Source organism: Nycticebus coucang, chromosome 5 (genome assembly GCF_027406575.1).
Source record: "Nycticebus coucang isolate mNycCou1 chromosome 5, mNycCou1.pri, whole genome shotgun sequence".
Taxonomy (NCBI): domain Eukaryota; kingdom Metazoa; phylum Chordata; class Mammalia; order Primates; family Lorisidae; genus Nycticebus; species Nycticebus coucang.
Window position 1 is genome coordinate 5535952 of NC_069784.1, and position 13099 is coordinate 5549050.

The 13099-nt window shown below is 39.9% G+C and overlaps 1 protein-coding gene and 1 non-coding gene across 2 annotated transcripts in view; one reads left to right on the forward strand and one right to left on the reverse strand.

The window, feature by feature from the left end:
- The window catches only part of NEGR1 (neuronal growth regulator 1), an 837414-nt gene that overhangs the window by 195478 nt on the left and 628837 nt on the right, over nucleotides 1-13099 (reverse strand). Inside the window, exon 5 of the mRNA XM_053592246.1 lies at nucleotides 3166-3286. Coding sequence (XP_053448221.1) covers nucleotides 3166-3286 — 121 coding nt within the window. The remainder of the gene's footprint in view (nucleotides 1-3165; nucleotides 3287-13099) is intronic.
- LOC128586972 (U6 spliceosomal RNA) lies at nucleotides 11527-11630 on the forward strand. Its single transcript, XR_008380422.1, has one exon. It is a non-coding gene; the product is annotated as a U6 spliceosomal RNA (small nuclear RNA).

Sequence of the window (13099 nt, forward strand, 5' to 3'; positions counted from 1 at the left end):
TCAAGGTGATGACTCTGAGCACACAGGAATTGACTTTTCAGGATGCTGAAGAATTGCAGGCAGAGGCAGGGTGAGAGATACTCAGTTGCTGCCTCTGTTTTTTGTTTGCATTTACTTGTTTATCCAAATGAAGAGTTGCCTTTGAAGATCATGATTTAAGAGAGATGGATATTTTTCAACATTCTTTACATAGAAATAAAGTGATTGTCCATGTTATTTTTGAATTTTGTGTTAGCCCCAAGTATAAAAGATCTCTAGGAAATAAAACTTTTCCAGATCTTGCATATCTTCCCACTTTGACACGCTCCCTGACAGCTTCAGTCTCCCAGTTACAGCCCCAGAGGCCAAGAGGACAACTCAGAAATAGGCTGTTTCTGTTTCTGCCGGGTTTCCACCTTGACTCCATTTTTTGTCCTTTACTAAGGAAATTGGGAAATTTTAAGTAAATGTTTGTATGCGCAGTCTCTTCCTTTGCAAATCTATAAACCACCTGAAATGTCTTTGTCCTTGGAATTTAACACTGACATTTCAAATTATTTCTGATAGATTCTGAAGGCCATGGCCTAGGTGCCATGGTATAGGGATTAAATTCACGGACCCTGAGTGAAGATTTATAAGACTTTCTGGGTTTAAATCTCAGCTCTGCTACTAATGTATGAACTTGTGCAAATTACTTAGAAACGTTCTGTTACTTGGTTTCCTCAAGCAAAGATAAGAAAAAAAGATAGTATTTATCACATAGCTTGATAAAAAAAAGGTAAGAATAAAAATAGGAGTATCATACAAGTTTGCTAGGAAAAAAATAGTTTAATATTCACTAGCAGACTTAGAACAGTATCTGTCAAATATCAGGTGCTAGTTAAATAGATAGCTGTTCACTTTGCGGGAGATACCTGAATGGCCTAGACCTTGGTGGCAGATCCATTTAGTGAGTGTAGTAACAACTGTTTGGCGATCAGACTCTTTCTCTTTCCTACTCTGCAGATACTCAACTTTGCTCTACTCTGGTTTCAAGAGAAAATTATTTATTCCAGTGATATTTGAGGATTTGGATATTTCCTCAAATATAAACAACTTTAAAAGATAAATTTATGATTCACTGAACTGAACATATGTTAGCCTCCCACAGGGCATTTGATTTTCCTGAGGTGTGTCAGTGTGTTGGTGAGGACATCGATTAGGGGAAATCAATCTACCTTTTCCTTTTTAGTACATGGTTCTAAACTCCTTTGAAAACATAATAAAAGCTATAGTCCATCTCCTTAGTAGAAAAAAAATCACTGGCCCCATCATTATGAGCACCAATGGGCCCTTTGCTATATTTACTATTGGCCATGAAAGTGGACCGAGGGGCATTGTAGCCTTTTTGGACAATGGTTACTAGATGTAGAAAAGGCAGAGAGAGGGGAGAGGAGAAAATTGCAAGATATCACCTCATAAAAAAATTGGAAATAAAATGGCCTTTAGCAAAGGAGCTCTGACATAGACTGTGAGGAGTAATTCTGATTGTTATCCTTTAAGAAATTAATGATAAAGATTAATTAAAAAGTGAAAGATATACAAAGTAGTTTGTTACTTTTATTTAAACCATGAATTATAAAAAAAATCATGCAATGCGGGGGCTCCTGGAAGGATGGCCTCATTGAGAGGAGGAGGCTGAGCAGGTGGAATCCAGGCCCCGTGCAGCCCGCATCTGCCAGAGAAGTGCTGTGTTCACAGAAACCACTTCCCAGGCTTCCAAATAAAGTGGTATGTGAACAAAGAATTCCTTAAGTTTCAAATGATTGAGAAGCACTTTTATGAATGCTTGTTCATAAGGATAATCACAGAGCCATATGTCTCATTCTGGGTTATCAAAATCTGAGAAAAGTTATATTGTAGGGTTGCAGGATGGAATAGGGGTGAACACAGACCAGTTTATGCAATTCTAAGTAGATAAAATTATAGGATCTGCCACTGAGCTACTAGCAAACAGAGTTAGAATTAATAAAAACCATAAACTAATTAGTAATAAAGAATTAATAATTGAACCCCCAAATTATAGAAGTTGTACGTAAAAGAGCCACAAAGATTTGTAGGCAAACCCACAAGGGGTTATTGAGAAAAAATGAGATACATGTGGAAATGGTCTTTCTTATTTACTCTGATGTCAAAGAGGAGACTGCCTTCTGTCATCTTTTGATTCCAGTTTCAGAATCAAAGTACCTGCTTATCCCACATTGGTGTCCTTCGTAGCAATATCTAAGTTCTAGTGTGATTTTACCAGGTTTTTTACATTCAGATATTTTGCTGGAATTAGGTACAAGCCATGATATAAGTCAGCAAACCCCTTCCTTACATGTATGTTGAGTGTGTGGAATTGGCAATGTCTGGCTTTCTTGATTTAAAAATGGCAATGTCATAAGGTTCAACTTAAATGTTTATGGTTATATCACTCCACACTTTCCAAGCAAAATCTACACCCTGCCTTAGCATTACCTCCTCCCCCAACCCACAGGGCTTCTGGGGTTCCCAGTGGTGTGACTGGGAAGGTGTCAAGCCCTGCCGTCCAGCCCTGCCGTCCCTTGGGCAGCAGCCTTGCCAAGGCTTCTGGGACTTCTCCAGGGGGCGCTCACAGAGAACCGAAATGAGAGGACAGCCCTAAAATACACATGCTTATTCTTTTCACCGTTTATTTTGTGTCCTCGATAGCCTCGTTAGTGATAGAATATCCAAAACACAGTGTCCTGTGGAACGAAGGGCTGCACTATCTTGAGCGAGAACCAGGCAGGTGCAGGGAGCCGGCGGAGACGGGGCCTCTACCGCTTTCCAAGCCCGGAGGAAGCTGTGCCCAGTCCTTTAAGAGCTGGGTTGCTTCCGAGTCAAGGTGGTTGCCAGCCAGAGCAATGGTGTGCTGGTTCCGGAGGGAGGGGAAGAAGTGAAAGGAAGCTGTAATGGGGGATTTGTGGGTATATCTGGGGATGTAGAAGCCAAAGTGGGCATTTCTCCTGGACGCCGTTAGCTGCCCACCCCGCACCCCGCGTGGGCGCCTCTGGTTTGCTTGCTGGAGAGGAGGCTGCTGAGACTCATTCCAGACAGTTAGAGAAACTGCCCGAAGCAAGCGTGTGAAACACAAACCATTAGCTCAGAGCGCTCCGGACACAGTAACCACCGCCCCGTCCTTACCTCTTCTCGCCTTTGTACCATTCGAAGGCCGGAGGCGGCACCCCTGCGCCTTCGCACCGGATCAGCCCGCTGCGGCCCGGGATCACCGCGCCAGATTTAATTTCCTGAATCGTAGGGGCAACTGGAAAAGAAACAAACAGAAGAAACTGGTGGGTACGTGAAAAGAATCTTAAGCAGAAACATCACACACACACACACACACACACACACACACACACACACACACACACTTGTATTCCCTTCTCTATTCTGAGCAGTCTCAGGCCTGATCAGCTGGTGCGTCACAGTTTCTTGTTTTTCTGCTTCAAATTCAGGACTAGTCATTTTCAGCATCCCTTTTCAGACTGAACAAGACGTATCCTGGGGAGTGCAGAATAAATGCAATCGTTTTGGCCTTGCTTGCTGTTGGAAATATGGCATTGGTGAGGGGAAGCCCCACGGTCCAGGAGTCGGACTGCCCTCCCGGACCAGCTCTAGCTGACCGAGCCATCCCGGGGGCAGGTGCTTTATGTTCCCGAGCTCCTCACAATTATAATGCGCTCTAGCTGGTATCACCCCGCTATGCCCACGTGAAAACTGAAGTGCAGAGGGGGTAACGGTTTGTCTCAGTTCACACAGCTGCCCAGTTGCAGAGTTTGGACTTGAAGTCGGTCCTGTTGACTCAACACCAGGACTCTTTCCAGATTCCGCCTTTCCCCACCTGTGCCCAGCACATAAGCAAGTCAGCGACCTGGGGGTGCCGCTTCTCCCGCCTGCCAGGCCAGGCTCCAGGCACAGGGCAGTCAAATGCCCTGACGTGATGCTGTTCACCTTTAAAATGGGTGGGACGGGCACACACACTATAGGCAGTAAACGCAATAAACACACAGTGGAAACACAGCGTTAGAAGGGGATAAGCAAAATGGCAAGATCAAACCCAAACCAGGGAACAAAAAATCTTACAGCAGCAAGAAAGAATTAGAACTGGAAACTGGAAGATGTGGGTACTAATTCCTTCAGATACACAGCCAGAGGAAGTGGGCACTCTGGATGTAGTTGAGGTTTCTTTGGAAAGCAGGAAAACGTACAAGGTTTAATGTTTTTCCAATATGCAGGGAATAGAAAATTGTAAACATTCTTACAATGGAACATTGCCTTTCCTTTTAGAAGTACCCTGGTAAATTCATCATTTTCAGTAAAGGGCAATACTTCATTTTGAAATTAGAGCAACTCTTTCTCTGTGGTGCTTTTATTCTTAATCGTAAAGGTTCAATTTATAGTTCTGGGAAAAAATTGCAAAGCAAGTATTTTTTTATCAAAGTACTTGCTAATAACTTGGTGAAAAATGATATTTACTAAAAATATTCACATGAGAAACGTTATCCTATAATGCACGAACACACAACATACACAGTTTTATACACACATAAATTGTACACAAACACAATATAGGGAACCATTTCATCATTTTTAACATATTTGGGGGAAGCAAAGTTTCACGCCCCCCTGTACAAGGCAACAAAATACATAAAATACGTCTATAAATAAAACCCTATTTCTTTGTCACTGATTTACTTGTATTTTCATTATTGTTCTTGCAGGCTTTCATCTCTCTCTCCCTGACACACTAACAAGCTGTAATCTTTTATGATATCCAGCTATTATTGAAGATGAAATAACCATATGCAACAGGAGATCCATCACAAGCTTCTATTGATAACCTGGTTAGTTTAATTACTCTCTTGTTTGTCAAGGGGGCCATGGCTCATTACAAACAAAAGCATGAAATCCGGAACATTGCCTGAAAACCCAGGCATAATGAACCAAAATAAAAATCTAATTCATCATTAAAAGGCTCTTATGCAGTAGAGTGTACATATGGCTTAGCTCTGGGAGGTCTACCATCCATGTTAGGGACGTGGCCTGTTGTCCGGTGCTTCACGGGCCTCTGTGATGCAGCTAACATGTCATAGGAGGGTAGAGAGTAAGTGAGAAAGTGATGGTAGTTGGGCGGTGCCTGTGGCTCAGTGAGTAGGGCACCGGCCCCATATGCCTAGGTTGGTGAGTTCGAACTCAGCCCCAGCTAAACTGCAACAACAAAAAAGTTGCAACAACAACAACAACAAAAAAGCTGTAACAACAACAAAAAAGTAATTGTAGTTTGCATAATAAAAACTCCTAAGAGCATTTTGCATGGTAGAAAGTTAAAGAGCCAAGAGCTATAGGGTAATCAATGTGGAGAGAAGATTCTCTTATAGATTTTATTTTGCAGCTAAAATTATAAACTTGAACGGAAAGTCTCTTTTGATTTTGGGTGGGTGCAGGTCATGAAAATTCACATTGTATATTCATATTATTGTGCGTCCTTTGGAGATGACTATTTGAGAGGAAGAATATCCACTTATTTATTTATTCTTTTTTCCTTCATTGATTTAACAAATATTTCTACCAGGGACAAAATTAATGGGAAAAAAATGCCACCCTCATATAGCTAATACAGACTGATACAAACTAAGATGGCAATAAAGCAGAGGCAAAAGAGAAAAAAACAGCAAGACGTATGATTTTATGAGGCACAGTCTCACAGCTCCTTACTGATACAGTAATGTCTGAGCAGAGAATTAAATGATGTGAGGAAAGGAATCATGTGGCTATTTATAAGAAATTGTCATAATAGCAAGAAAGTTAAAAGCCCTGAGTGGACAGCATGCTTGAAGTGGAAATATTTTAACAAGCTTTAGTTCAACATGCTGCTTAAAGAAAAACAAAATGATCATCATGGCCTGAGCAAAAGGAGTGAGAAGGTTGGGGCCGGGAGCTGAAGCCCAGGTTCTGTGTGGTCTGATAGCTCATGGTCCAGGCTTTGAATTTTATTCTAAGGGTCTGAGGCTTGGCAATTTTGAGCAGAGTGACAACATCATTTGATTAAAATTCTATAAAGATTCTTTGCCTGCTGTGGGGAACATGGTCTGCAAAGAGGCAGGAAAGGAAAGAGGAAACGGGCTAAATAGCTGGGAGGGTGTTGTAATGATCCTCAGGATGGTGAGGAGTCATCGGCCAATTCATAGAAAAGGCAGGAACTGAGAAAAAAGGTAATTAAATAGATCATTGGTCACACAGGACCTGACTCAACTCAGGTACCTGGCAATGACTGGGCATCTTTAGTGAAATACTAAGTTTACACCCTCAGAACACTATTATTTTGTACAAATAAAAGGGTTCTATGGTCACAGAATTGTCTGATTATACCCAGTAGGTTTCTTTTCTTCAGTATTTCTTCAGAAATTGTGATGCCCATGTTTGTCTTACGAATCTTTTACTGGACAGAACCTTTCTCCACCTTATGTGAACAGAGCATTCCACCAAGTTTTACTGAAGCATCTTGTGGGCCTGATGTTTCTTAGGACAGATTCTGAATATGTTGGAATGTTGGAGTAGGAGCTCTATAAGTTCTATTTCTTATCTTAAGGTGTGCAATTCATGACATTTAAGGTAAACAATCATCAACAGTCTTCGAGGGCTCATAAGCTATAATGTACTCAGATTTCGTGTGTGGAGAAGGCCTCAATTATTTGCACAATAAGAATACGGTGATTTGGGCGGCACCTGTGGCTCAAAGGAGTAGGCCGCCGGCCCCATATGCCAGAGGTGGTGGGTTCAAACCCAGCCTCGGCCAAAAACTGCAAAAAAAAAAAAAAAAAAAGAACATGGCCATTTGCTTATCTGGAATAAATGTACCTGACAATAATTATGACTAATTAAATCTCCAACTGAAGCTGCTACAGTGAAAATAATAAATATGCTTGGCCAAGTTGTACAAAATACTCATTTTCCACTAAAATGTTCCATGTTTTAAGAAACCATAGTGGGCCCTTCCTTGGAAAGATGATCAAAGGACAGACCCTGAGTGACTGCTGCCAAGCCTATTCCTCTCGCCCCTGCACTCCCTCCGTTGCACTGCAAGCTGTTTGCACTAGCAGTGGAAGTGTACAGGTACGCATCTTCTGTCCCCAAACTGTTTTTCTTCCCAAGGAGATAGTTTTTTGTTCTGCATGTATGTGATCTTTTAATAACAAAAGGAAGAGGACTACTTGAGTCTCCCAAATTCATGAGTAAAATTGCATCCTTTGAAGCAGACTGATTATACCCCCTGCTGAAATTTAGGCACACTACACTTGTGCCAAATTGTACATGACTGTGAGCTGAAACAATTGTACAGTGAAAAACCCAGTTTCAAAGGAATATTATTAAACAGATGTGGGCAAGAGCCAAAAACAGATGTATGTGTGTGAGGGAGGAAGCCAGCAGTGAAAGGGTCAACAAGGGATGTGTAACACCTGTGTGATTAGATGCTCAGATGAGGAATATTCCCTTTTCATTTACTCAGTGGGGTTATTTTCTAGCATTGTTCAGACCGTCATTTCAGGATGAAGATAATGAAAGGGTCTTCATCCAAAACTCCAGGCTCTTGCAGGTGCAGGAAACAGAACCTCTGCCCTTGGCACCAAACAAGCCTAATCAAGATTCCTCTTATTAGTTACATAACAATAGCCACACAGACTCTTCCTCTCCTGCCATCTTCAAAGGGAGCTTGGGTTAGGCCCAGAGTCTTATTTTTAAAAATGAGTAAATCCAATAACTACTTCAATGTTCTTACTAAGTGGAGGTAGTTGAAATGAAACTTTTGAACTCAAATAGCAAAAGAATTTGACTCCCCCCTCAACACACTCACAGTGATGGATGATGAGGAAGATGCCCCCAGTTATTTTTAATAAACAAGAGTGCCCAGCATGGAGTAGGAAATTTAGATTTCATAAAGAGAAGGAAATCATGATGAAAGCAGTCCTACAGAAGCTACATGGTTTGAAAATGTGTGGAAAAGAAACACGCTGGCTGTGGTCTAGATTCTGGAATTAATAGGTTACTCTAAGGTAGGCTTGGTTGAATGAGCAGTTGTTGAAAAAAATTTACTGTTTCCACTATGTACCCCCAGAGCACATAATAGAGGATATTCTCAATACATTATTGTCACAGACAGGAATGGTGATATTCAAAAATTTCTTCCTTGAAGACAGTTTGAACCTCAAGGTGAGGAATTACAATGACCTTTCAAAAGTTGTCATGGTTCTCACAGAAAAAGATCACAAGGTCAAGAAACTGTCCATGTAGCAAAAATGTCCTTGCCTTACAGACTAATTTTAACTTGAAGGAAGCTAAGACCTTCATGTTATTGCTGAAAGAAAAACATTTTAAAATTATATAGTCATATTTAAAAAAAACTACCAAAGATACTTGAGTCATAATCTTCATAACTTAAGGACTTTCTTACTAAATTGGTCAGCACTCACAGGGATGGTCAGCACTCACAGGGATGAACAAAGTCCATGACCACTCCCTGGTCAGCACTCACAGGGATGAACAAAGTCCAGTTTGTAATAGAAGCTTCCCTAAGACCTTAAACATCAATGCAGAGCTGAAACCAACAGACGTGGCTCTAACATTTACGATCTGAGTTACTCACTCCTTCTAAGCCCCAGTTTTCTCACTTGTAAAATGCTAGTACCTGTTTCACATGATTGCTGAGTGAACAACAGAGAAGAATTCTTGGAAAGTATTTACTGCTTTGCACTGAGTTAGCTGCAAAACATTAGCTGTTATGAAACCGGAATTATTACAGGAGAATATGGTCTGATGCCACGTCTTGTAGAAGTATAGGGTCGGATGAGATAGGAATAGAAAGGAAAACTGATTACTGTTAAATTCATCATCTTGGCAAGCATGTGATTAATTTAATTAAAAGCCAGATTAGTATACCACTTTTAATTCTCCCAGAATTCCATCCACAGCCTGTTTTTTAAGGTAATCAAGAAAATCTTTTTTGAAAGGCAGATGTAGATCTTGTTTTATTCCTCCTTAACCAAAGAATAAGGTTTGAATTCAATGTCATAAAACACAAAAAGTATATGCAATATAAAGTTATTTTTTTCTAAAAAACCATGCAATTATGTGATGCATTACATGTTTGGGCATACAAAAGACCATGCATTGATTTCATTATACATGAGATGAGGCCATTTTATCTTTCACAAGAAAGACAGTAACTGGAATGCTACATGTCAACCTGACCTTAACGGTTGTATGAGACATTTAATATCCAATGTGACAGTGTACTGAGCCGTGATGTACGATTCTCTTCTGTTTGTAGATGTGCATAAAAACAAAATGTTTGGTTAAAAAAAAATCAGGGAGCTAAGATATTTGAGTGGATATTAAGTCTGGTTTTAGTAGGATTAGTGAGAACCTCTCCACCAGCTCCCTATACCCCTTAAAGAAAATCTGTCTGATGCTTGAAACTACAACATAAAAGATTATTTTCTTAGCTCAAGTTTAATGTAATTATATGATATAACTTTTTCAAGGGGGTTACATATACTAAGCTATCGAGTGGTCATTTGTGTTGTGGTGAGAATGATCTGATCCTGTTTTATTGTTAGTATGCACCTGTTAACTGGAGACGAATGGGATCTGAGACTCACAAAGAAGTCAGTAAAAATGTAGTAAGAAGAGAAAGATTTACACCATGAGCAGTTGCTTGGTGCTTAGGCAGAATTAATTCACACTGTGCTTTTGACATGGGTCAGTACTGGTAAAATTACAGCTTGAGGTAGCTGTCCCCTTGTAATCAGCCATGCCTGCTCCAGTGACGCAGCCACTGTAAAATACGTCTGAGATTTATTGGGCCACTGGTTGTATCAATAGGAATTAAATGGTTCACTGTTTTCCTAGTTGTTCACCAAACTTTCTTTCTTTACACTTATTCGTGATCTCATCTTTTCTCTGTTGTCAGCCATGCTAAAATTATAGCTATGATTGATATGGATATACTGGACACGTCTGCAAGAAATGAGAAGTTGGGATTCTCAAAAGTTGTCTCTCTTCTCAGCATGCCTCATTTTGTAAATTTACAAAAAGGCATTCTTTTCATAAATGTCCTGGTATAAAATTATTTATAGTGAACTTTAAAAATACAAAGACTAGAAAAGTTTACATACTTTCTCCTAGAATATTTTAACACTTGAGAATATTCTTGAGAATTTTTTTGTATTGATGAAATATTTCTTGTATTAATCAGTTAAGATATGTTATTGAAGATTCTATTATGTTTATTACTATGTCTCAAGTCATGGTACATGTTTAAAAACTAATATTGATCTTGCAAAATCTGAACTGGACTTGTACATATATTTAAGATTTGTGCAGTTAACCAACCTAAAAAGTACTAGCAATAAAGACATATTGGTTAACAGAAAAGGAGAGTGTTGATAGAACCTTTCCTTAGGCCAGTCCCTCCTGGGAGCATCTTTTCCTCTGGCTTCAGGGGCGGCTTCCTCCAAAATGTTCATGGTAAATCTGAAGGCCCTAGAGAGCCTCGGGGTGGTATGACTCCTGCCTTCATGGAATAATCACTGGTTCAGACTTATGAATGGTTTATTATTTCTACTTGTTACTATGGCCTTCAATAATACTAAAATGGAACATTTAAAGGTTGATTAAAATTTAGTTATTAAAATTGTTTAATTCTAAAAAATGAATAATTCATATAGCTAATATACTCTAAAGAATTACATTCACAACACACTGTCTTACAGGAACAAAAAGGAAAGCTTTGGGTATCTAGAAACAAAAAGAAACATTAAAGAAAAACTAAAATTTATATTATAGAAATAGAGTTGTAAACTACTCCTTTCCCACACCCTGCCCTGAAGGCATGAGAGAGAATATTAGAAATCTAGCAAGCCCACAGAAAACATGTTAAATGAACGCCATTTTCCACAACGACAGATACACATTCCCTAGTAAGAAAATGAACGCTAAACTAGAACCACTTTGACCTCTCCGTTTATTTTGAGGTGGCAATCAGATGCTCAAATCCCACCGCGGAGGACGTAATGTTATACTATTTCTGTTATGGTTCAAAGAGCAAAGCAGCCTCGGCCGCGCCTGTCTGTGTGATGCGCTTTATCCCCAGACTTGCCCTGAGTTTACAAACAAGGAGAAAACAGCCTGGTGTGAAGGGGAAGCAGTTGTAGAATTGAGAGGTAATTTTTCTTCTCATTTGAAGAAACAAACAAGCAAACATAGTTTTGGACACTTTTATTTAAGTAAAGAAAAGAAAGCTGAATCAGAGCAAACACAGCAGGCAGCAAGTGAGACAAAGGACAGAGAAGACAAAGTAGGAAGGACATTGACCTGCAAAGAAGGAAAACTCCAATCCTCGGAAACAGTCCTGGGGGATTATTTGGGACTAAGAATGTTTTACAAGGTAAAGCAATGTCATCCTTCCTAAAACAATGACATAAAAACATGGTGTGAGAAAGCTCCGCGCTTGCTTCGGCAGCACATATACTAAAATCGGAATGATTCAGAGATTAGTGTGGCCCCTGCGCAACGGTGACATGCAAATTCGTGGAGTGTTCCATATTTTGGTGTGATTGGTGGGATCACCCCTATGGTGCACAATGCAAGGGTACATGTTGGATCTATTAGTATAAATGTCTTAACACGATAAGTAAACGAGATGAGGTAGTATTAACCAGTGTCGTAGAAGCGTTCCTAATTCTGTATGAAATCAGCACACGGTACCCCATAAATGCATTAATGTACACATGAAAATAAAAGAAAACTCTTCCTAACGGCGAAAGTAACTTGACAACTGAAGAGAATGTCAAGAAAGAAAAAGTCTGAGTGACAAAAAGAGAATTCTATGTCAGCAAGAGACGCCCATGAATAAATTATTAGAGAAAATGGGTTCTTGCCTTTTTTTGGTCAGAAATATATATATATATATATATATGTTTATATTTTTTCTCAGAATATATACGTAAACGTGTATATATATGTACACACACATATACATATGCATATACATGTATATTCTAAAGAATTATGCTCTGTTTATACATATATAATAATATAATATAATTCTAAAGAATTATGCTCTGTTTATACATATATAATAATATAATATAATTCTAAAGAATTATGCTCTGGTTCATACACACACACATGGTGTCCATAAAGTTCGTGTGCAATGTAAAATAGGTTTACATTATAAATTGCACATGGACTTTACGGACACCTGATACTGTGCGTGTGTATGTGTGTAATGCAGCAGACACTCTCCTCAGAATCTCAATCTTACGTAGTGTCTCTTCAGTCACAATCCAGAGACCCTGTCTACTCACTTCCATTGTGCAAAGCTTATCTGCACATGTAATGAGCAGTCACTACTACCGGCTCATCAATGCCGTTATAAAACATTCTGTGTCTTCAGAGACTCTATCATCTTGCTACTTCCGCCTTTAAAACCCACCGGCATCTTGTCACTTATCACCAGCTAGCACGCTGGTGCAGGCCAACATTGCCTCCTGCTTTGAATACGAGTATTTCAATGGTCTTCTAATTGACAGCTGCCTTTGCCCTCTGTCCAATTATGAGTCATTTTTAATACACAGCCATCATGATCTGTTAACACAAGTCAAATCTTCCATCCTTGCTACCCCTTTCATTCAGAAGATGAGGCAAATTCATTACATTGATCTACACGGTCCTAAGGGATCAACTCTTCTGATACCCCCGTGGCCACATCTCTGTTCATGCTCTCCCTCATCTAGTCTGCTCTAGCCATACTCAACTGCTTAATAGTCATGAAATAAATCCCAAGGATGCCCTCCGTCACAGGCTTTTCACTCACGACTTCCTCAATTGGCAGCACTCTCCCTTAGACACTCACATGTCTTAGTTGCACCCTCATTCCCTCCGGTCTCTGGTCAAAGTCTAGTTTATCAAGGAGGTATTCCCTGGCCTCCCACTTTAAATACTAAGCCTCCCATGGGTGGCACCCGTGGTCAAGTGGGTAGGGCGCTGGCCCCATATGCCGGAGGTGGCAGGTTCA